The sequence below is a fragment of the Struthio camelus genome, chromosome Z, assembly GCF_040807025.1.
Source record: "Struthio camelus isolate bStrCam1 chromosome Z, bStrCam1.hap1, whole genome shotgun sequence".
In the NCBI taxonomy this organism is placed as follows: domain Eukaryota; kingdom Metazoa; phylum Chordata; class Aves; order Struthioniformes; family Struthionidae; genus Struthio; species Struthio camelus.
Genome location: NC_090982.1, coordinates 38,197,611 through 38,221,267, shown reverse-complemented (window position 1 = coordinate 38,221,267; position 23,657 = coordinate 38,197,611). Strand labels below are relative to the sequence as shown.

General features: G+C 38.9%; 1 protein-coding gene across 1 annotated transcript in view; it reads right to left on the bottom strand.

Moving 5' to 3' along the window:
• Positions 1 to 23,657, bottom strand: part of LOC104150271 (fibrillin-2) — a 181,816-nt gene that overhangs the window by 25,249 nt on the left and 132,910 nt on the right. Inside the window, exons 35-48 of the mRNA XM_068928296.1 lie at positions 21,669 to 21,791; positions 21,158 to 21,280; positions 16,377 to 16,538; positions 15,220 to 15,288; positions 14,463 to 14,588; positions 13,106 to 13,231; positions 12,288 to 12,440; positions 7,530 to 7,598; positions 6,878 to 7,003; positions 5,859 to 5,984; positions 5,327 to 5,452; positions 3,469 to 3,585; positions 1,321 to 1,449; positions 890 to 1,009 (exon numbers count right to left, since the gene is read on the bottom strand). Coding sequence (XP_068784397.1) covers positions 890 to 1,009; positions 1,321 to 1,449; positions 3,469 to 3,585; positions 5,327 to 5,452; positions 5,859 to 5,984; positions 6,878 to 7,003; positions 7,530 to 7,598; positions 12,288 to 12,440; positions 13,106 to 13,231; positions 14,463 to 14,588; positions 15,220 to 15,288; positions 16,377 to 16,538; positions 21,158 to 21,280; positions 21,669 to 21,791 — 1,695 coding nt within the window. The remainder of the gene's footprint in view (positions 1 to 889; positions 1,010 to 1,320; positions 1,450 to 3,468; positions 3,586 to 5,326; positions 5,453 to 5,858; positions 5,985 to 6,877; positions 7,004 to 7,529; positions 7,599 to 12,287; positions 12,441 to 13,105; positions 13,232 to 14,462; positions 14,589 to 15,219; positions 15,289 to 16,376; positions 16,539 to 21,157; positions 21,281 to 21,668; positions 21,792 to 23,657) is intronic.

Here is a 23,657-nt window from a genome sequence, read left to right as displayed (position 1 = left end):
GAGAGACGGGTTCTTAGTCTGTCCATTGACCACACAGGAACCTAAGGCTGCTAGGTCAGCCGCCTAAAACTAGTGTGCACCTTCCTTGCCAAGTGCCCCCATATAGTGGATTTCAACATAAAATATCTAAGTTCACAGTAGATCTCTGCTTTGCTCTGCTGAAGAGTTGTAACTTGGATTTTTTTTTCCCTCATTCCCTGCCACACCGAAGCTTAATTCATTATTTTGCCCCTCACGCAAACAGCAGAAAGATCTGTGACATGAAGCTGCTGACCAACATTCAAGGCTTTAAAAGATACTTCCATGAACAAACAAGAACATGCAAACTGATAAAAGGTCTGCTGCTGTCACCTTCCCTCCCATGAGTGTCAGCACTTGAGGCACATTATACAAAACTTTGAATCAACAGCCAGCTGTTAGAAGAAACATATTTAAGCAACTTTTTCCATAAGCTCAATAGTGTTATCAACGTTTCTAAAGGCCATTAGTCCCCTGAAGCCAGAAACTGATTGTCAAAAACTGCCTTTTTGGTGAGCGTTACGTAAATGCAGTACATAGGTTGGTTGGTTCCATCAATGATATTTGGAAAAAAGATTAAAGCACTGATTTTTTTCAAACAGTAAGACTTAAGTATTTTCAGTTTGCGTTAATGAAATTCAGAGTCCTTGCACGCTCTCCCCTCAACACAGTGTGAAAATATCTTGCCTTCCATTCTTAAAACCTCTTCTTGAAGACTTCTACTACTTACTTACTCCCTGTCCTCATGATTTTCTAAATAGGGCAGAATTCACCATCAACAATATATACATATACTTTCCACCAAGTTAGCACCAGATATTTTTCTCACATTGATAAATCATCCAGAAGCAACAATTGCAACTCGCCTTACCAATACAACTTTCACTTTTCACTTCATATCCTGGTGGACAGATGCATCTGAATGATCCTTCCAAATTTTGACAGGTGCCAGGAGAGCACGAACCGGGTAGTGCCACACACTCGTTAGTGTCTTAGAAGAGTACATGAAATCAGGAAAGGTTTAGAATTACATCATTCTCGTAGCATTATTCTTGCAAAATAAAACTCTTATTCATAGAAAGAGTTTTCTTGTCTTTCCTTCTCTAAGGCATTTAATTTCAGAGAGATCCGTAACAGCATTCTAAAACCCAGATACTTCTACGGTGTTTTCCTTAAAGTCACTGTCAAGTATTTTTTAAACTTAGAAGTGCAGACTGTGATGTCTCCTTCTAGATGGGGGCTAGCAGTTACATTATTTCAGCTCAGCGGTTCTTTAGCATCTCCATGTGGTATCATACATACCAATGCAATTCTTGCCATCTAGAGTAAGTTCATATCCTTCATTACATAAGCATTTGAAGGAACCAATTTCATTGAAACACCGTCCATTTCTGCACACCTGGCCAAAGAAGGAACTGCACTCATCAATATCTGTAAAAAACAAAAGACAAAGCCCCACAAGTCAGAGTTGAGTCCCTCCAGGAGTTTAACCATTAGAATGTATTCTCAGTGTATACAGTATATACAGTATGTTATAAACACGCTCAAGTTGCAATATATATTTCCATGGAAAAGGTAAATCTTGAAGCAGCAAGGGAACAGCTGACAGCTCGTGGAAAGTAACTCTCACTCAAGTGCATTAAGGTATATGTTTTATTTAAACAACACTTTTTATAGGGTATTATAATTTTTAAACTTGCAGCATTACCTCAGCTACTGCATCTGGAGATATTAAACTGCTGCCAAGTAACTCTGTGATACTAACTCCAGACGCAGAAAAGAAAATGCAGCATGGGGTGTTCTGGATTTTATCTGGATTTTATATGTGCTCGAGTTTCCCCTAAAACTTGCCTTGTCATTTTTCACATTTTGGAATATGTCATTTGCTTTCCACGGTGATTTTCTCACTCGCAACTGTTCTGAAAATGATGTTTGAAAATGCTTTTTAGTTTACAGAGTTACTTTAATAAGGCAAACTGAAAGCAAGACCGCATCAGGAAAAATACCCACGAGAAAGTGTCGGGACAAATGAAAATCAAGGAGGCTGGGATGAGTATCATAGTGTAAGGACAACTTACACTTTACTGTTTTGCAATATTTGAATTTGAAGGTTAACATCATTTTTACTACAGAAGTTTTTAATCTTCCTCAGAAGCATTAAGTACCAGCTACTGAACAAGATGTACCTCCTGCCTGAGCCAATACAGCAGTTCCTGTGTTACTAGCTGATTCCACTGGACATTTCTTCTGTGCTACAGTTACACAACTACAAATACCTCGAGAGAGTATTACACTGGCAAGGGGTGTGCTGCCTTTGAATGACTGGGATAGTTTGGAAAAAAGCCCTGCAGCTCTCCAGACCGTCAAAAGGAGTATTAACAAAAGGCCAAGTCTGTGAGTCAGCTTGGGCTCCGTGGCCTCCTTGAAGGCAGAGCCTAGAGCACTGAGGTACTAGACGCTTCTGGGAGTAGACTGGCAGATAGACTGTCACACAGAGGAAACAACCTCCTTGGCAAACAGTGCCATTCGTTGGCAGCAGCTTGTTTTCCTTCTCAAGCAAGTTTTGCATTTTCTCTTTCCTGGACACGGAAAGGACTTAAAATACTTAAGATGGTGTTTTAGTTCTCTCCTGAATCAGACAGGAATCAGTAGACTTTATTTTGTGTCTCCTTCTGTAGCAGAAAGTAACGTAAAGCCTTTTTTCTTCTGGCTGTTGCTTCACACAAGGGAGAGGATCTCCAGAGACTTGCAAGTCTGTTCTTCAGTCCAGGAAGACTTGAGTTTATTACATGTATCCCGGAATTTAAGTTGTCCAAAACTATCAGTAGTTCTGTTGTTCTCTGCTTTAGAGGAACAGGAAATAGCAGTACCTCTCTGTAAGCAAAGTCCGTCTTAGGAGAGCAGGAGATTGAGGAGTTCAGCTGTGCCGGCTCTTTTGTTGCCAGTCTACTTCCTCTGTCACGCTGTGCGCAAGTCTCGATACGGCGAAAGAAATGATTTTGAATTCATATAGCGACGCTGGCTTTATGATACAGGTTATGCTTATTGTCAGCGGCCCCTATAGGCTGCGCCAGGTGTCAGGGACTGACAGAGCTAATAGCGAGGAGAGGCAGCAGTGCCAGAGGGCTGTACTGCTGCGTGCTAGAATTCCCTAGGAAATCTGATGGGAGTGAGGGCTGCATTAAACCATCGGGGACAGCAAGGCTGCCCCAGCGACTGAGAGATTTAGGGTTGACATCTTCGCAAGCTGCCCAGTACCAAGTACTTTGAAATGTCTAAAAAATGATAAAATGATTAACCTCTAGGGCAGGCAACTGTATCAGTTACTGGGCTCAGCTGTCTATCTTAGCATCCTCAGTTATTTTCTGTGTGAGTTTTAACTTTATATGCATCCTCCCTGGCACACCAAGCCAGCAGCAATGCAAGTGAAGTTTGGATTACGTCACCTACCCATGCAGTCATTATTATGAGTTAATTCAAATCCTGGGTAACACAGACAGTTATATGATCCAACTGTGTTTTTACAAGTTCCGTTTCCACATGGATGGCGTTCACATTCATCAACATCTGCAAAGAGAAACAAAACTGTATGCTGGCTCTGTTTTTCCCAGGTATGTGTTAATGTGCTACCTGTGCACATGGAGGCAGTACGGTAAACCTCAGTCTCTCCTTTCATCTGTCACATTTTAATGCTGATTTTTACAACATTGTGTGTAAGCTCCTAGGTAAATGCAGGAAAACATTACCTATGACATTTATTTTTTATCTGTATTTTAAAATAAAAGATACTGCTATATACAAAGATCAAAATAAATGCAATGTGCAATATCTTGAGGCATTCTTTCTTTTCTTTTTTCTTTTCCCTGCCAACGCTCCTTCCCTTTTAAAGGGTGCTATGCAAGGAGTAAGTTACCAGAAACAAGACTTGCAAATGCACTGCCAGGCAGTTGAAAGCTGTGAGACATATCCATGAATTAAATAATTAAAGAAAGTTCTGTAAAGATTCTTAACATTCGTTTGTGATCAGATGTTAGTACAACGGATTGAGCATCACAGACAAGCTTGGAACTATCTTCAGTTTTATACACCTTTTACAATTAGGCACATGAAAACCTGTTGGAAATGCATCTGTCAAGGAGTTAACGTGTCCCTGTTCACAGGTCAGTTTACGCATGTAAAAATACGATATTTGGTCAGTAGCGTATCCACAAATATAGAGACCACTTACAAGCTCTTGGATTAATCCATTTTCTTAAAAGCGCTAGAATTCAGTATTGTTTCCTACTGTGCGCTTTAGGAGTTCCTCCTGGAGTTTCATGGGGATTTGAAAGGTATTTAGATCCTTGTTTTCCTAACTCTTGTGGACTTCCTGAAACATCTTGCTTTATTTACAGAAGGTAAATATTTTGTTGCAGGGATTGTTTCCTTGTCAAGATTTGTATTTCAGACTAGAAAAACTCAGTTTAGAATTATTAGAGATACTATTTTAACTAACCACGGTCTGGAAATTTGTGCTGTTCACACAAGTCACTTTACCTAGCGTCCTCCTCAGGCAGTGTGATGAAAGTGATTTAGTTCAAATATGAGAACAACGAAGGCGTATATGAATATGTAACAGGATGTGAAGAGACTTTCAGTCTCTGTTTAAAAAGGAAATTGGAACACACCTGTATTGCTAGAGGACACCGAACTTCTCTATAGTTTAGAGCTGACATTTGTACGACTGTTATTTCAAAAAGCAAAAACATTTTTTGATTGGTTTTCTCAAGCACTATTCAGAGCCATTAAGGGAACTGAATTCACATATGCATCACCTTTCCTTTGTTTGAAAAAACCTTTAGAATTACATGTGAAACACTGAAAGAAAAGAACAGTCTCTGTGCTCATTTCTCATGTCATCGTTTGACTGCAAAATGAGGATAGATTTAAGTTATGTCGGGGGTTGTTTTTTAAAATGAAACATGAACTCAATAAAGCTCTAAATAATTGGAAAATCTGTCTTTCCTCTCCAAATGCCTACCCCTCCATGATATCACCTATAAACTTCTCTTTCAAATGAGTCATTATCATCTATTTTTGTGAAACTGGGGTTTAACATATTCTTCAGTAATTCAGAGCTGTCCTGCAGGCCACTGCGGTTTTTTCTCCCCACTGACATATTTTACTCCAAGAACGACTTCATAAACTTTCTTCACAAAAATTCAAAAATGTAAAAATGAGCCTTGTAACGTCACCATAATCTCCTCATACAATTAATAAATCCAGATTCATTCCACCTCTTCAGCACAAAAGCATTTCCTTTCCATACCCATGCACATGGTCTGGTCTTGGGATGCCTTAAAACCGTTGTGACATATGCACTGGTAACTTCCTTGCATGTCCACGCATAAACCATGACTGCAAACATTAGGAATTTCCAGACATTCATTGCGATCTATAAGAAAAATATAAAACAGATGGTACACGTTATTGACTTTTATTATTCATTCATTTTACACAAACATGTTTTTACAATCTGTTATTAAAGCCAGACTCAAAATTATCCATAGCTAAACCTGAATCATAACAAAACTTCATTTTATAGGAACTTGCCTACACACCTCGAGGTCAAAACTACTGTTAATATTTGGTTGATACCTCAAGAACATTCTTTAAAAATTTTACCCTGTCTTTTCTTCCCATGAACAGAGAAACACGGCTATAAAACATAAAACACATGGCAAAATAGGCAAAGTAACGGAAAATAAATGATTCTTTTGCATTTTAAGAGAATGAAGCGTGTGCTGTTGCTTATGTACAAACCAGTTCAAACAGACTAGAAAAATCAACTGATTTCTTACCAACACAGGCACCATTGGGTGAAAGTTTGAAACCAGCAGCACATTCACAGCGGTAACTACCAGGACTGTTGATACAGTCTGCATTTCTCTGACAGAGGTTATCTCCATTACTGCACTCGTCAATATCTGAAACGTCAAGAGTCAACGCAGGAATCAGAAACCAAAAGACTGTTATTTCTGCCTAGAATTTAGACTGGATTTTCAGTCCCGTGCAGGACTAATCTTTGTAGGCTGCCCTCAACAAAAGGAAAGGGAAGGTGAAGGAGGAAATCAAAGCCTGTGAATCCAACCTTCTATGCATTGAAGCGGCCAAGAAACTTTAAAGGTCTGCCTAAATAAATTAATTAAAAAAAAAAATAAATTCTGGTCCCCTGTGCCTTTATATATTTTAAATAAAATAATGTTTGAACTACAATAGTAAGTGGCATAATTTTTTAGCATTCTAGGGCACAAACGTCAGCACAGGACCTTCAAATAACAGTGACAAAACTCCGATTAGTTTCAGAGCAGGCAGAATTTCACTGCTAGCTTGAAACAAACGCAAGATTAGGGCGTAAACAGAAAGCTGTATCAGTCTAATTCCAATGCCCCTATAGTATCAAAAGAGAAACACAGCCCATCTATGAATATCTGGTAATTCTTTACCTATAAAATCACAGAAGACGCCACAAGAGGCAAAAATCAAGAAAATCTGTTCCTAAGAATTAAATTTCCTCCCCAAAGTAAATTTGGAGCATAAAATGAAAAAGAAAAAAAAAAGAAAAAAAAAAGGTTCTATTTAAGGTTACCTGAAAGCAGAAGCGATAACAATGCAAAAACTATAAAAAAATCTAAGTGCATGTGTATACATATTAAAGATAAATGCATCCTAAACTCATTTATAGACTTGAGCACTTACAAGAAAGCCCACAGCCTGTATCTTAAGAGTCTGAAAAACATGCGAGTTAAATGTCCCTGTTTCCTTTAAGATGAACGTGCTTATGGGAAACTCAACAGAAAATAACGTCACTTCGAATCACCTTCACAGACCAAGAGCAGGTCATTGTAGCTGAATCCAGTGGGGCATTCACAGCGGAAGCTGCCAATCTGATTGATGCAAACACCATTTGCACAGATTCCTGGGATTTCCTTACATTCGTCGATATCTGAAAGTGCGATGAGCTAGTCAAAATACAACGTTTCATGGCTTTTTGTACTGGACGGATTCTCAATTTCACAGTGCTTAAAACTGAGCTGGAGAAGTTCTATTTAGCCTACTTCAATTACTTGTAGGATAAAAAACTAAACCTACGCCCATTATGAGAGAAAATATGAAGCTCAGGAAGCGATCAAAACAAAGCGATACTATATGTGAGACGAGATACAGAACTGTGTCAAACATGCAGATAACTTCCGCACAGTTGTTGAAGACAGAACCCTTTATGTTGTCAGTTAAAACTCAACCCCCTGAACCGGAATGGAGGGGGAGGCAAAAGTTCGTAACAAAATACAGAAATCGAAAAACAGAAATCAGAGACGTTCTTAACAAACTACATTAACTTCGTTCTTACAATATTTGTCATCATCTCATCTCTGCAATGAAATTTGAATTTTATTTTATGGAATAATCACTTTAGTATCAGCATACTGCAGCACAACACTTTTTTGGTGAACATATTTAGTTCAACTTACCAACAGCCTTTCCAGTATGAATGTCGAAAGTAAAGCCTGGAATATTCCCACATATGTTCTTGAATTCCGCTGGAGCAAAACAGGGAAAAATGCATCTTTAATGATCTCTCAAGAATTACTTGCAAGATTCCTCAGCTTTTCAAAAGCCGATACAAGTCAAAACTACTCAGAAGAGATAAGCCATTGCCTCTTGTACAAATTGTTTTGAAAATTCAGATTGCCAATAAGCGAATGCAAATTGGAACACTAATTCATACTTCTCCTTTCTCAAGTCTCTACAGACTTTGGCACGAGAGCAAATGTTCTGCTTGAAAAGGCAGAACTTAAGTTTTTGGTTTAAATAGGACCCTATAACTTCCCCTTTAATGTTTATTACTGCTTTCTAGGCATCTACAGAGAGAATCTGTACTGGCAGTTTCAGAACGGAGAAGTAAATGTAACTGACCCGTACCTAGCCTTCTTTGACAATACCATCTCCGTTCTTTTCTGCAAAGAGTACTGCAGCTTAGTTCCTCTGACGTGGGGAGCAGAGGGGAAGCTCTGCTTTAAACAAGCTGCCTTCAAAAGAACATTCTGTTTTAGTATCCTCATCTTATTTTCTCTTTTCCAGAAAAGGTGTACAATTTCTGTTGAATGGCTTTGCAGCATAGGGAGAAAAAAATCAACTACCTGTGCACAGGTACCTTTTTGTAGCTATTACGGACTCCGTTAATTATTGCAGGTTGTGAGAAACGAATAACTACTAACTAAACTAAATTGCTAAAATGTTTCTTACAAATCATCTGTGTCAGCATGAGATTTTACTGGCAGAACAGTGCTTGCAAGAAAAGTAAAATACATTTACAATACACTAAGACATTCTGATCCAGGCAGAAATCTGGAAAATAACACAATTATAATTATTTTTCACTATGCTGAATTTGCAAAAATACGACTTTTGATAGCATTGCGTACTGAAAATCCACTTGCTTGAGGGGGCAAAATAATTCCAGTTGGGTAGGCACCACCCGTCTGAATGGGTGGTTTGAATATGTGCTTGCTAACACTAAACACCCAGCTGCTGTTCAGCATTTTAAAAAATCACATTAGCATTCAAAACCTCCAGAAAAACAGTAAGTACCTTCCAATATCAAATTTCCATACTGTTATTAATGAAAAATTCCAAGGTATGTGGCAGATACTTACACCTGCAGGGCACTAAGCCAAGGTAAAATCTCCATCTAAAGAATACAGATAAAACTTACAGAAACATCCCACTGAGTTACAGTCCAAAAGGGTTCTTGAGGGAAGTGCAGTGTCTGGAGACTTCCAGAGTGAGCGCTTGTTCCACTGTCTGTGCTGATAAAGAGCCTACAGGAAGCCTATATTCTATATAGATAGCTGCTATCCAGTGGGATGAAATGGATGGACTCGACCTTTCCCTCACCTCTAAACTTGAAATGCAGCCCAAATTATTTGGGATCTCTTCTAGCACCAGGAAAAAAGGAAGGAGTCCCTTCCGTCTTCCTGCAAGTAGGGATCTTAATCTAGAGCGGTGATAGTTCCTTTTGCTGCTGGCTATAGTTAGTGTTTCTTGATGCTTTACGTTTTCAGAGCGGCTCTTCAGTAGCTTGTAATTTTGTGCAGCTTAACCACTGGGGTTCTAACTTGAGTAATTCTTGTCTCTCTGAGACCAAATGTTCTTATTTATTAAGATTTCAGCAAATGTGGATGGATCATTGCTCAGAATGAGATTTTTGATCTCATCTCTTTTTCTCACGTTCAAAAATTCACTGTTATTTTCTATTGAAGCAGAACAGGATCCAAGACAGCTGAACCTCAACATTTTCTTTTCTCTGTTCCACTGCCTAATGACCGTAAGGCAAGCCAGTCTCTGCCCACTGATGTTAGTCCTCTGTTACAGGATACTGAGTCTTAGAGGTCCCTGCTACAGTGTTTTATCATCCAGCAACTTTCTGCTCTTTTATGCCAGAATGTGTAACACTGGAGAATCTGAGGTTTTCCTTTCTAACTTATTTTCTACAGGCAGAATCATGACATTTCCTACTGTCAGTAAATACCCACAAAAACCAGATACTAGGCAAAAAGAGGGCCTCATGTTCCCTCCCCTATCTCCATGGTTGATGACAATCTGCTCCTGTAATTACGCCTAAGGTCAAGTTTGGGAGGACGGAGAATAAGGTCTGAAGGGTCCAGGCCTTCTTTTGACCTGTTTCTATTTCTATATCATGCTACCTACATAGTCCATGCATTCCATTTAATGGAGTTCTTTCATTTTCTTTCAGTTGTACCGTAATGAAAAATAATTAGATAACAATATCATAATGCACTTATACACAGTGCCAAACTAATTATATGCAAACACTTCAGAGATTTGCTTTCTGAAAGCCTGACTTTGCAACCATGACTTTAAAAAAAATTTCCAAATACCGTGCACTTATCACTGTATCATTTTTATAGCACAAAACGATCACATAACAGGATCGTATAACAGGTCCTGTAACAGGGGAAAAAAAAAAAAAAAACCTCCCTGAAAGTTCAAGCACTCCCAAAATGATCAAACCATGAAGGAGTTCTACAAATATCTGGTCCCTTCTTAGCTGCAAAGTGGCTTTTTCTACTCCTTAGGGTGGGGAAAAAAATCAAGAATTATTATTTCTGATTATTTAAGGCATATCTGATAATGAATATGATCTGTCTAATGCGTAAAACCAAATGATATAATCTTTACGGAAGTCACACAGTGTTTAATTGTTAAACATAAATGTATAAAAAGAAGAGAGAGCACTCTTAACAAAGAAAAAATGCAAATGCCCTGGCATGTGAAGTTAGTATAGAGGAACAATATACTTCTCATCAGAGCAGAATAATGCTTTTAATGAGCTGTGGGGCTCACTCTGGCAAGCTGGTTAAGGTCAGTGTATCGTAACCCCTGTCTGTGATGTGCAGCCCCCGTCCAGATTTCAGAGCATACCCATTATACCACATAACTGCAGCTATTCAGCCATTTACACTTGGAATCTGTGTTTGATCCCTCACACAGTCTCTTTTCGTAGGGAAAGAGGTTCAGCGATGTTTCCAAATACAGTAAAGGCCTTTAAAAGAGAAGCGCTAACAAGGCAAAACCCGTTGGGAAATATTTTAACCCTGTAACTGCTTGCAGATTGCCCAAGTGGAATTGTTCTCACAAACTTTTAAAAGCTGCACAAGTTTCTGAGAACTTCAGTATTACCAACTTTAAAGGAGAATTCCACCCAAGAACATTAATCGCGCAAATCTCTGCTATTACATTGCTATAGTTTCCTCATTGCGTTGTCATCATGATGACAATTTTATGGCACAGAGTTAAATGACTGCGAGAAAAGATTTTATGAGCTCTCTGTGATAGCAATCATGTATTTCCTCCTTCAAGCTTATTTTCATCTTCCATTCCTGACTGCCAGCAACATTCCTTCATTTTCCCTACTCCTGCTTAAGGAAAGAAAAGGAAAAGGACATTTTCCTTTTCAGTCCCATTTTCCTCTTCCTAATTACTTGTGGGGGACAATGTTTCCTAAATTATCTGCCATTTTCCCTTATGTCACCAGGCTAAACCAGGTGGAATGAAAGGAACACGCTAGTTAGGCTAGCGCCACCAATGATGCAGCACCAGAGCTATGGGTTTACCCGCGCTTAGCTTAGGGCACACTCAGTTGCACAGTAAAACATATTTGCACTAAACAGTTATTTCATTTGGACAGCTTTGCTATTTTACAAATGTGAGAGAAATACGGGTGGGTTTCAAAGTTGGTGATCTTCCCTGAGTTGAGTTTATTGACTCTTTCCAGGGTGTTTCATTCCAGGCAAGACACTCCACAAAGACTAAGTGATAAAGGACTGGCTTTTGTATTCCCTTACAAAAGGGAAGTCTTACTTCCCTTTACACTTCTCTGCTTACTGAGCTTTTCCAAGTTCACCATCTTCACCAGAGGAAACGCAAAAGCAACTGAGCGGATCACAGTCAGATGTGGGGCATGAGTGAAGATCTAGAGAGGCAGCGCGCTCAGTAATGACACATAATCTTTTGCTCTGACAGAATTAGTTTGCTCTGACATTAGAAAGGTATCCCCAGCTATGTACTTACTAAATTACACTTTCCTAAATTAATTACCCTGTTAGACACACCAGCCAGCAAGCATCTCCTGTCAGTCTGACTCTTCAACCCGAGTACTATCCACCTGGTGACCGCTTTTCCAAAAACCTCCAACTTTAGAGGTGGGAGTTTTGCAGCCACCTCTTCAGAAGACTTGCTTATGGCCCACTATTACCAGCCTGGTGGCTCCTACTTACACAAAAGTAGGTTTTTTTTTTTTTTTTTTTCAAACATAAATCTATATATCGGAAAGTAACTTTATGTCCATATATGCCTCTGAAAGCCTCAGAATTTATTAAAAGGAAAGACCCAAACAACTATAGCACACTCATTTCTAGAATGATTTTATAAAATCATGCCACTGGTGAAGCTGTATCTTTCCGCTCAGTACGGAGTGACTATTTCTTTAACTAGAAGAAACACCTATTCGTAGCACTACAATAGCAGAACATAGCACAGCAAGCCGGATTAATCCAGCCAGTGACAGACAATAGGGTACTGTCACTCTGCTCTGGGACAACAATAAAGGCATTGTTCTGGGGCTGAAATTTCAACTTCAGCTAACGTGTCAAAGGAGTAGATGAGCAAAGAAAGTAACAAAGTGGGTTGGTTGCGGTAGGTTTTACCTGTTCCTGGAGTCGGACATGGTTCACAAGGTTTGTTCCAGGCTTTGCCAACGTTGTACGTGCAGCAGCACATCCTCTTGGTCACATTGAAGGGCAGTTCATTCTCACAGGAGGTTCCATTATAGCTTCTGTAGCAAAAGCTCTTTCTCATGTCTAGATGTGAGGTAAGAATGACTTACAAAACCACCAGCACGCTAACCTAAGTAAATATTAACCCTCTGCTGACCTAGACACTGGTTCATTAACTCTGCTGCTGAATGCAACCTGAGCATGTGCGTGGATGCATTTAAAAATAATGTAACAATTGAAGTCACCTACTCTCTTTGTATTAGACCTACCTAAAATATTTGTCTGAAATTTATGTATTTTCCTACTTCATTCAAAGACACAGATGGGGGAAAAAAAAAATTCCCAAAGAACCAGAGACAAAACGTGCATGCTCACTAGATCAAACTGTCCAGCAAACTGTAGCGTTTGGCCATGGTCGGTGAAACTGAAAAACTATTTCTGAGTTCTGTTACAGAGCAAGAGCACTAAACACTGCACGTCAGCCAATGGGATCTCCTTCCCGACTATGTGGCACAGCTCTCTGGGAGTTAAAGGTAGGAAAACGCAACACAAGAACTTCAACTTATCAAGAATGTGAACGGCTGCAGGTCCAATGCTGCGAAGTCCAGTGTTCTGACAACTCACTTTAAAGACTTTGGAAACAGCCTTGCCAAAAAAGGAAACGTAAGCACGGAGTTTGGCTCCAAAGCAGCCTACCCAAAGTCTATCTCCAAAGCAGACGTATCTAGTAAATATGGCATTTTGCATACCCATGCAGTTATGTCCACCGTTCACCTGCATGTATTCAGGCGGACAAATGCAGGTGTAGTTCCCCAAGGTATTGTAGCAGGTCCCAGGACCACAGACACCAGGATGCGCAACACACTCGTCAATATCTATAGACCAAGCAAAAGCACTAGAGTTAACAAAATGACAAGAGGATCAAGCCCTAGTAAATACTTCTGAGAAGTATACATACATTAAACTACCTCAAGATAACAAAAATGTTTCATTTAAAGGATAGCTTCAAATTTACAGCTCAGATTTGAGTTAAGTAGCTATTGTAATAGCTGCTGATGAGTGGTATTAGCCCCAATCAAGTCCAGTCTGTGCAAGAAAACACCCTAATTAAAGTTGCTGAAGGTACCAGTGAAACTGGAGCATCTGTGCCCTGCCAGCTTCAGAGAAGATGGGAGCCCAAATGTCTCAGTAGGGAACTCTTTCCACAGGAATGTCACTGTCACTTTTCAGTTTTGTTAATGTGTTCTCTGCTCCACTGAGAACATGACTGTTTTTCCTTTTAAAACTCCTTTTAAAATTCACTTCCGCTTCCCGTATGGGAAGTGAGATGTGTATGTTTTAAATACGCTACTTAGAAATATGGAAGCTCAGTAACTACATAACCTTGCTGCTCTAGCCCTGGTCCTTCTTTTTCCAGTTACTAGGCAAGTGAGCCTCCCTCCCCCTCCCATTTATAAACAATTTACCTGTAAACCCAGTTTTGCCCATTTTCTTCAGCAAAGCTTAGCAAAGTCTCAGAATTCATATGCTCTGTTTTGAAAGAAGACAAATGTCTTTCTCCCCACATTAACTAAGAATGGGAAGCTGACTTATGGCATTCTAAAATAAGAAAAATCACGAAAGCTCCTTTAGCTTATTTGCTGGTTCTGTTTTTTGGGCCTAACATTCATGACAAATCTCAAAGAGAAAGCAAAGAGAACTTACATGCAGTATTAACATCTAACTGTTTACTTCACACTGTGTAAATTAAGCTGCTACTCTGAACTGCCATGGAGAAGACAGCTTCTCTCACTTACAATAGCAGAAGCCTGAAACTAGCAAGCGATGGTAGGTGTTGAAATGAGAACGCAGAAATCATGAATACCACCTTATCTTACTGAACATACCTACCTGAGATTTAGTATCTATAAATAAATATTAGTATGTTCAAATGTAACATTCCAAGGTTTATCTAAATCATAGCACGAATGCTAAAAATCAATGATTTTAGAGATTTAGGTAAGAGAGAGAGAACCACATATCCACTGTATGGATTTAAGGCTAAAAAGGGCAGTTCTTCCAGAATAACTGCACTGTGTTAGAGAAGAAAGTTTTAAGGCATTCAACCTTCACAGATTCTTGTCTCTTCACTGAGGTAGTAGCCTTTTGGACATTCACACTGGAAGCTGCCAAAAGTATTGATGCAATTTCCACCTTGGCAGAGACCTGGCAACTCCTGACATTCATCAATGTCTGAAAACAGAGAAAAAGCCACATTTGCATTCCAGGATGAAGAGAAACAAGAGACTTTAAGCACTCCCCTGAAATCTTACCAACTAGTATCTTCCAACTGTCACATACATTTTTCTGCCTCTGAACTGCAGTTCATGAAAACATGGATGAGATGTTCATTCTATAGCATTCAGCTAGCTTTTCTGGAGCACATTTCAGCTCGATGAACACACGGAGTTCAACTTCCATTATTGTTTACAGGAATTTGGCATCTAATTTCTCATTCCTGCATGCTCATTGGAACCAGAGTTTCTTTGTCCAATGAATATTTCCTGAAACTGAAACCTTCCACTGATAAGCTGTAATTTTCATAAATGACTTATTCTTCAGGGGCCAATTTCAAAGGCCAATTCAAGCAAGGAGGCACAGAAAAGCTATGCAACGGCTTATTTTCCTACTGAAATATTGCTGGACTTTCTCAAGGTTCTTCTACAATACTCCTTTTCATCATGTTGTTTAATTCACATTAATACAGGGGTTTTGCTTTGCAGTAAATGTAACAACTTCCTCATAATTTACTTTCCGTGCAGACTTTTCCAAAGACAGCACTTTGTTTATTGTCAACCATCTTAGTCATTTAGGATGAACTCACCTTCTAAAATAATAGTGATGGGATTTGGTCTGAATCCTTCCCCTCCTGGACAAAGAGTATTATATTCCGCTGAAGTAAAACGTAACAAAAGAGAGACTATTAGTCATGTGAAGAATAAAATGCCAATAACAGAAACACACTTTCAGAAATTAAAATTCCATTTGTGTTTTTAATGCTTCTTTTTCTGTACGCTCATTGGCTTTCTACCCTCATTAGCCTATTCACAGTGCATAGAGCAAGTGCATTAGCCTCTGCAGAAATAAAGGTAAGATTGAGAGCCCTCCTTAAAAGAATACCTTAACCAGGGATATTCCCATAGGGAAGGACAATGCTGCTTTCTTCATACTGTGCCCGTATAAAGGCATTTATATATCCTTCACTTTGGGTTTTGATTAGCTTTTTAATATAAAATTTTTTTCTGCAATATATGAGTGCTAAAATTGGAGTTCATGCTATTATGACATTATTAAACATAACATGCTTAACAATTCTGTTGCATTATTCATTCAAAGAACTTCAAATATCTATAGAGCTGGTAAGTCTCACTGGGGAACACTACTGAAAGTGCTTAAGAGTGATAGAGAAATAGTTACCCAAATGTGTTAACTACTCTCCTTTGTGAACTACTGCAGTTCTCTAGATTAAAGGCACGAGTCGAGTTCTAAGCACTATTAATTTATTCCACTACCAACATGGTAGAGAAAATGACAAATAAAAATTCCCAACAGATGCATGTACTCTATCTACTCAGACTCCTAAGGCACATCAGCACTTTAAAAAAAAAAAAAAAAAAAAAAACCAGCAGCAAATATCCTTCCTTCCCTTCCCCCCTCCCCCAGGGCAGAAAAATAAAGTCAAGCAAAGTGCAATGATATGCCCAAGTTACCCACAGTGCATGCGCCTGGTCAGCGTCACTAAAGTTCCCAGTGATTTCAATCGTGAGAATAGGCTCCCAAGTCAGTCACAGAAGACCAGAGTCCACACCCTCTGCATCCCCCTCTAACAACTGTGCTAGAACACAACCTTGTCAAGTAATTCATCAGGCTCTTTAATGATCAATTTATAGTAATATAGTAAAAGATTTCAAATACTTTTTCATTTCTTGTTAGTATTTTCTATATAAGGGAGGAAAAAAAGGAAGAAGAACATTTCCTTACTGCTGTTTACAGGGGGACAAGTCTCACAGGGGTTTCCCCACGCCTTTCCCAAAGAGCAGCAGCATGAGGAACGACTGACTCCAACTCCAATTTCTGTATTGCAAGACAGGCTGCCATCCCCTCGTGGGCCATACTTCAGGTAGCAATTGCCAACACGATTATCTACGTATAAAACACACAGGATTACACAGCTGTACCCAACAGTCTGGACAAAGGAACCTCAAGCATTCATTTTCAAGTTCCACACCTCCAAGCAGGAAACCAAGATTATGTCATTCTTCTAAAGTCATTGGCAAGCTGAAAATGCTCACGCACACTGACGGTTACTGATGTTGAGAGAGAGCACTGATGTTGAAGCGGTAGCCTCAGTCTCCTCAGTAGCTAGAGGACAGTTTAAAATGGTTGAAGGAGTCACACCATAATCTAATGTAGCACATTTACTCTTCCCAATCTTCTAATCCAGAAAATACCAGAAACCTTGCTGTAGTTTTCTGTTGGTAGTTCCTCTCCGCATCCTGTTTGTGACTAGGCTATGACTTCCTTGGGGATTTTAAAAACATTTTTCTATAGAATTATAGAATGAAGCCTCATCTATCAAGTAACTGGAAGAGTCCTTCCACATTCAAAGACATTCTCCAAAAATTAGGAGTATTGAAACAAATGATCTAAATGATCTAAATGTGCAGTAGTTTTGAGGAAAATTTGGTAGTTCACTCAAACTGTAACTTAGTCATTCAGACAACTGCTGGCCTTGGTAAAACGAGCAGGGAATTTACTAAGAGAAGTAAAGCTAGGAATTTTTCTTTTCTGCTGCACAGATTATCCCTTCATTCTTTATAAATGGAAAACAACTAGCCGTGAGTTATAAATACAAGAAGGAGAAGATAAGAGGTCAATCATTATAATAATATTCCACTCAAATAAGAGAAACGCTAATTTCCTCAACATTAACTTTGTAATTTTAAAGAGCATGCCTGCCTATGAAATAACTTGCTATTGAAGGATGCCTCTGCAGAAGAGGAGAAACTCACTCTAGAAAAATTTGATACACTCATTGTCTAAAGGCCTAAGTATCTTTCTGCACGTTTGCTTCAAAATTATTTCCGTTAATGGTATCACTAGGAAACTTATAAATGAATTCTTGAATGATTTCCCAAATGCATATTTTACTAAGAAATACCACATTTTTAACTTACGGCCTGCAGCAAGGACCAGACACTGCAGCCTTAGAATTTTACAAGGAATGAGATGAACAGAGTATGATAAAAGTGGGTATTTCATACTTCTGAAATCGTCAGGGCTTTACAAAGGTTTTGATATAACATGACCTTTTAAAATAAGTTGAGGTTTGGGACAGCTCTATTAAAAAAAAGCTTAGAGAAAACTCTGGATTACTAAGAATTGGTTGTTCTCGAGGTCCACCGCTTCAGCTTGGTTAGTTACGCACGTATGGCATAAAAACACAACTTCAAATAAATTTTTGGACTGAATTTTTGTTCTGAACACTGCATCAATCAATCAACAGGAGATCTTCTAAATTCCCAAGTAATTTAAATATATTCAAATTTAAGCACAATCGACAAGTTTGGGTGCACGGTTGTAAGAGCGTATTAGCTCTGTAGTAGAGATTACAAAATAGTAGTATGTTCCTGACATTCTGTGCTCCACATATTCTACAACAAATTCCAATATCTCAACATAAATGCTTACTGAGCTGAGCTAAAACACTCGATTAAGAATTGAGCGGCAAAGGCGCAAATACTTATTTGCCTGAGATCACTGACCAGCGTATACTAGACTTGCAGACTATTTTCTCTCTTTCTTTTTTCTTTAGAAAGGTTACTGGTAATAAATATAAGTTTTACAATTTGTTAAGGCTGAAAAATAATACAGTGTTACAAGAAGGTAACACAAACTGCCTTTCCTTAAAGGGCACGCCCTGTTGTTCTCATTGTGGACTTCAGCTGAAACAACCCAAACGTGGTTATTCTGCAAACACCCGCCTCCCTCTTGCTCTCAGAGGAGCTGCATGCTCCTCTCCATTTGCGATAGCGCAAGACATCTGCCTTTTTAAGAGAGGCCAGCAAGAGATTTGGCTTCATTCTCCTTGAGAAAAGTGAAAAACAATGACCATTTCGGAAGACGGCTTCAGCCTAAGACCTCAGGCCCATTAAAAACAATAGGAGATGATAGTCACTGGAAAGAAGGCAGAGCACGAAATTCTCTAGCAGAATATTGATACTGAGTCTGTAACAGGTTTTAGGTTTCAGTTTACTCTTCACATGAACTGTCTTGACAAGGCACCACGTTCCTTCTTTGCCAAGGATAATATTTCTGTTACCTCTGAGAGGAACTGGAATTTAAATTCCTCCTCCTTGTTTGCTCAAGCATGCAAGAGACAGTGCTATTGAAGAGAACCAGAAGCTGCTGTCCTCTGAGAAGTTGTTTCTGGAACGTTTTTTCAGTACAACTTGTGCATTCCAGAAGCAAGAAACTTTCCTTTCTCTTAGTGAGGTCTACTAGCCTCTGTGTTTTCCCTTCCAAGTGACTACAGGCTTACAGGGAAAATTGCGTAAGGTTTTACCATGTTCCCCCTGTGTTCACGGGCGTAGAAACGAGTTCCACTAACATTACATTTACACAGCATCACCCTAGCCAGCTCTAAAAGTACATCTACAGTAACGATACAGAGCGTGGGAGGAACCCTTGGTGGTATGAGTTTTCTTAGCTTTCGTGCAAATTTGCTTTGCTTGGAGTCGAGGTACACACTCGGCTGTATCGCTCCGATGATATTTCATAGGAAGCAGAGGCTTTGCGTGCCCTTGTTAAGAAAAAAGAAGAATGTTCATTGGGTGTGTTTTGTATTTCATTATAGAATCAGGCTGCAGAGAGAGGAAAAATTTCCTTAATAGGCTTGCAGCTCCTCCAGCGGACTGACAGATGATTCCAGTTCTGCAGTCGTCTGAAACAAAGGAGAAGCAGTGTTTCTTCGGCAGGGTGAGTCTCGGGAGCTTCTTTATTCTGTACATCCAGTCATGCCCTACACTGAGGAACTGAAAATGTTTCTTACACACGGAAAAAGCAAAACAGTCTTTTTGTAGAGGAGACAGAGCCTTTGTAGCGTTTCCTCTGGAGAGAAATGCAGAAAGGTCAAAGAAGTTTTGACCTTCTTATTAAAGGTCAAATACTGCTCTTATTAGTTTGACTCTTTCTTACTAACATTTTTTCTTTGGACAGGGAGCTCGCTCTGTCGTTTGGGATTCTACAGTTGCTAGATTTACCCTTGAGGGGGTTTCCCTCCACCTGTGGAGTGCTTCCTTGAGGAAACCTGGGACCCTGCCCAAAACGGCTTTAGGACAGCTGGTCCCAAAGTAGAGTTCCAACTCGAACCCTCATTATTTAGCAACACAGAAGTCAGCTAGCAGTAGGGAAATGCATTCTCATAAGCTTCTTTCAAGCTAACTTAAAACCTTGGTCATGGTTCAGGGCTTGCAGGACTGAGCTGACACAGCATCTGGTGACAGGAAAAAAAAAAAAAAACAGGATCTGAGTAGTTACATGCTGCAGAAGCGGAGGAGCCCAAGAGACAGGATTTCACTGCTTCAACTGAGTCTTCAGTTGAGGCAAAGCTAAATGCTTAAGTGAGACTGCAACTGTAGGAGAAAGTTACTGAGGCAGGCATTTTCGGAAGACTCTATGGGAGATAGAAACACAGATTTCCAGTTCAACAGGAACAGATGACATAACTTCTCTTCATCTTTAAAAATTTCAGCTTAAAATTTTAGAATAAATTGGTCAAGACTGTGGACATCTGAAAGTCTCAAAGGGACCTGCTGCTAGCAGCCACAAAAGCAACAGAGAACATACATAGACAGAAAACAGAGAAATACAGAAAAGATGGACAGTAAAATCTGTTCTGAAGGAATTTTTTTTCTCAAATGCTTTGTTTAGAATGTATTTATTTGCCATCACGCTATATTAATATAGTACACATTTAGAAAATGGATGAAGATCTAAGTACAAACTTAGAAGAGTCTAAGTCTTCTAAGACAATAAAATAAAAAGGCTGTTTTCCAAGTAAAAAGTCACACACAAAGGGTCACACACACAAAGCGTTACAGCTGAGTCATAGCCCCTCTTCTCTACCCTCCCTCCCCCAAGACAGACTGACTGCTACTATATACTGTAATCACATGACAATCCTTCTATCTCATGCGGCAAGGGAAAAAAAAGTAAAGAAAATTCACTTTAAGCCTGCGTAAGCCAGAGGGAATTACATAAACTACAGCGAAATGCATCTTTCGCAGCTTGCTCCCAGCCAAACAGCTGCCATAAGCAGTTTTAATTCAAGTTTAGATTTAAGCTAAACAGTGAACCAAACACTGGACCATCTACCTCCAAAAAAGCATAAATCAATCCCACGGCAATCTGGGATTTAATAATTCAATTATTAAAATGAGAATTGTTGACTCTCAGGAGAACAGAACCAGTAACACAAATAATACGTTTTTGGGCAAATAAAAAAAAAAAGATGAATTTTAAAGAAACTATAAACATCATTAAGCAGTTAAAATAACTAAACCCATCTCTAGAAGACTATACAACAGCATATGCAGCGTGTGGAAATATAATTCTTGAATCCTGTTATCCTCATTTGCATCAATACAGTCCCCTCGGCTTTGAAAAGAGGCCAAATTATTCATGTCTAATACATCTAGTATCCATCCCACAGGTTTCTTCATGCAATGTCTATCGTAATACTTCAGGTAGCTTTCACTTACCCACACAACCCACTCCAGTGGGATTTAGTTGGAAATCTGGAGGGCAATTACATTCATACCTCCCAGGAGTATTTACACAGAGCCCATTAACGCAGTTAATGGGATCAGCACATTCATCGATATCTAGAAGAGGAAGGCTACATTTGTAAATTTGTTCACGGGACAGAAAATAGGAATCGTTTTACTTTTTAAAACAAAATGTGCAAGAACATTTCAAATGCAAGTTATTTCTAGCTGAAATTGAAGGAAAGAACCACTAACAATTTATCAACCGTTTAGGAATGACTTTTATACAGCTGCATATCTAAGCAATCGTTATTTTTATTCCTTTCTTTACTTTATTCCAAACCATGCAATTATAAACCTTGCTTGTTTAGTGGAGAAAGAATACACAGTACACAATGCTGTAAGAGAACAAAATGCACATTTTATGAACTCATTTTTCAGTTAGCTTGGTACGATTAAAAAGAATATTCAAGTCTTGACGTATTTCTCAATAGAAGAAACATACCTGTACAGTTTCCTCCGGTTCTATCTAGTTCATAGCCATCATCACAGATACAATGAAACATTCCTGGTAGGTTATTGCAGGTACCAAATACACATATATTCTGGAAGGAGCATTCATCGATATCTGAAGGAATATATCCAGAACAGCAAGTTGCATATCGTTACCATAATAGTATTATAACAGTGTGTTGTATCGCCAAGTGCAAATAAAGACACGCGTAACTCCAAGAAAACTCCATCAGATGTAAAATCTGTGAGTAATCACCGTTTTTTGTTTAGAAAGCTGAAGTTAGGGATTTGTGAGGCATTCTCCTCAACGCTACTCGTTACATATTCCTGTTCTACCTGATGTGAATAATCATGATATACAATAAATCTTTCATAATTTGCATTTACTATGCAAAGTAACAATAGGAAAACTGAATTTTCAGGACTCCAAATGAAAGCTAAATCAAAAAGCCAGCAAGCCCCTTTCAAAAAGTGCATTAAGCAGAATGAAATGTAACAAAAGGATCAGTCAGTTTGCCATGTTTATTAGTAAAGGCATGTAAGTTTTTTAAAATACTATTCTCAGGGAGAAGAAGTATATCAACGAGGAGGAGATCGACTAGGTGTTCCCAGTTACTTGTATGTCCTTGGAAAGGGAATATAGCCGAAGGGAATAGAGGGGATAAGAATTACTTGTGATTTATCAAGCCTACGTTAAAACAACTTGAATATAGTATGGGCAAATAAGAGTAAATCAGCGCTACGTTTACATACATCTTTTGTTTACATTAACAGCAGTGGCTGCTCAGCAAAAAGTATCCCAGTACAAAAACACAATAGTGCAACATTCATACGTAGTTTCGTATCACTGGGCTAAAATGCATGTAAAGGACTGGCTGTATGCTTACGAAAATGTAAGATGGCATACAATTGAAAGATACTGACAGAGGGTGACCAAATAATACAAAAAAATTAATGACATTTCAGCTACAGTGCCAGAAGGGGAGTTAAACATAACAGGACAGAGTGAAAATTCAGGCACTCAGAGACAAACTAGAAATGACTTCAAGCTGAAGGTAAGTAATGTAAGAGGGAAAAAGTCTGGAGGTACTGTCTGACTGCAAGACCTGCAAGTTGCCAAAACAAAGCAGCTGTGCAAAAGACCAATGCAATTTTAGCATGCATCAGTGCACTACTTTTAGAAGAGACAGGAAAGAATTAGGGCTGTTTTACAAAGCACAGATAAAACTTCATTTGGAATACCGTGTGCAGTTCTCTGTTCCAAAATGATGAACTAAAATTGGAACAGGTGTAAAAAAGGGATATTAGAATGATTTAGAGTAATGCAACATCTATTGTGAGCTTGGCTTGCTTGCCCTAACCAAAGCTGGAGCAGTGATATAATGCTTCTTTATAGGAACATACAAGAATTGGTAACACTTGGGGAGGAGGGGAGTACTGTTGGTATTCAGTACCCAAGTCTTCTAGTTTTCCTACAGCATAATTAAATCTACAGAATGCTTCCTATTTCTGTTGAAGTCACAGCAACATACCAAGACTTTCTCCCAAATTCTCCAATTTTTTTTTTTAGAGCATCATTATGGACCAACAGAAAAAGTGAATGTTGGTTCACTGCTTCCTAAAAAATTAGATTTTTTTGTTTTTCAGCATACTGACTGACCGATACATCTGGGGGGATTTTTCTTTATTGGCATGATTATACAATGGCTAAATGAGCTGCACTGAGAAATTCACTAAATCAGACAACTAACAACACTTGATAACTGTAATAGATCTGACCAGGAGACTTGCACAGATGATTTTTCAGAAGCTTCTGCAAGCTACGGTACTCTTAGAAAGCTGATTCATACACATACATGCATGTTTGTTCGAACGCGCCAAGTTACGATCTGAATTTAAGAGAGTACATTTTGGAATCCGTTCTTAATGTCTCATCAAGAATTTAAATTTCGTAAGAGGTTATGAGGTTTCCATCACTGAG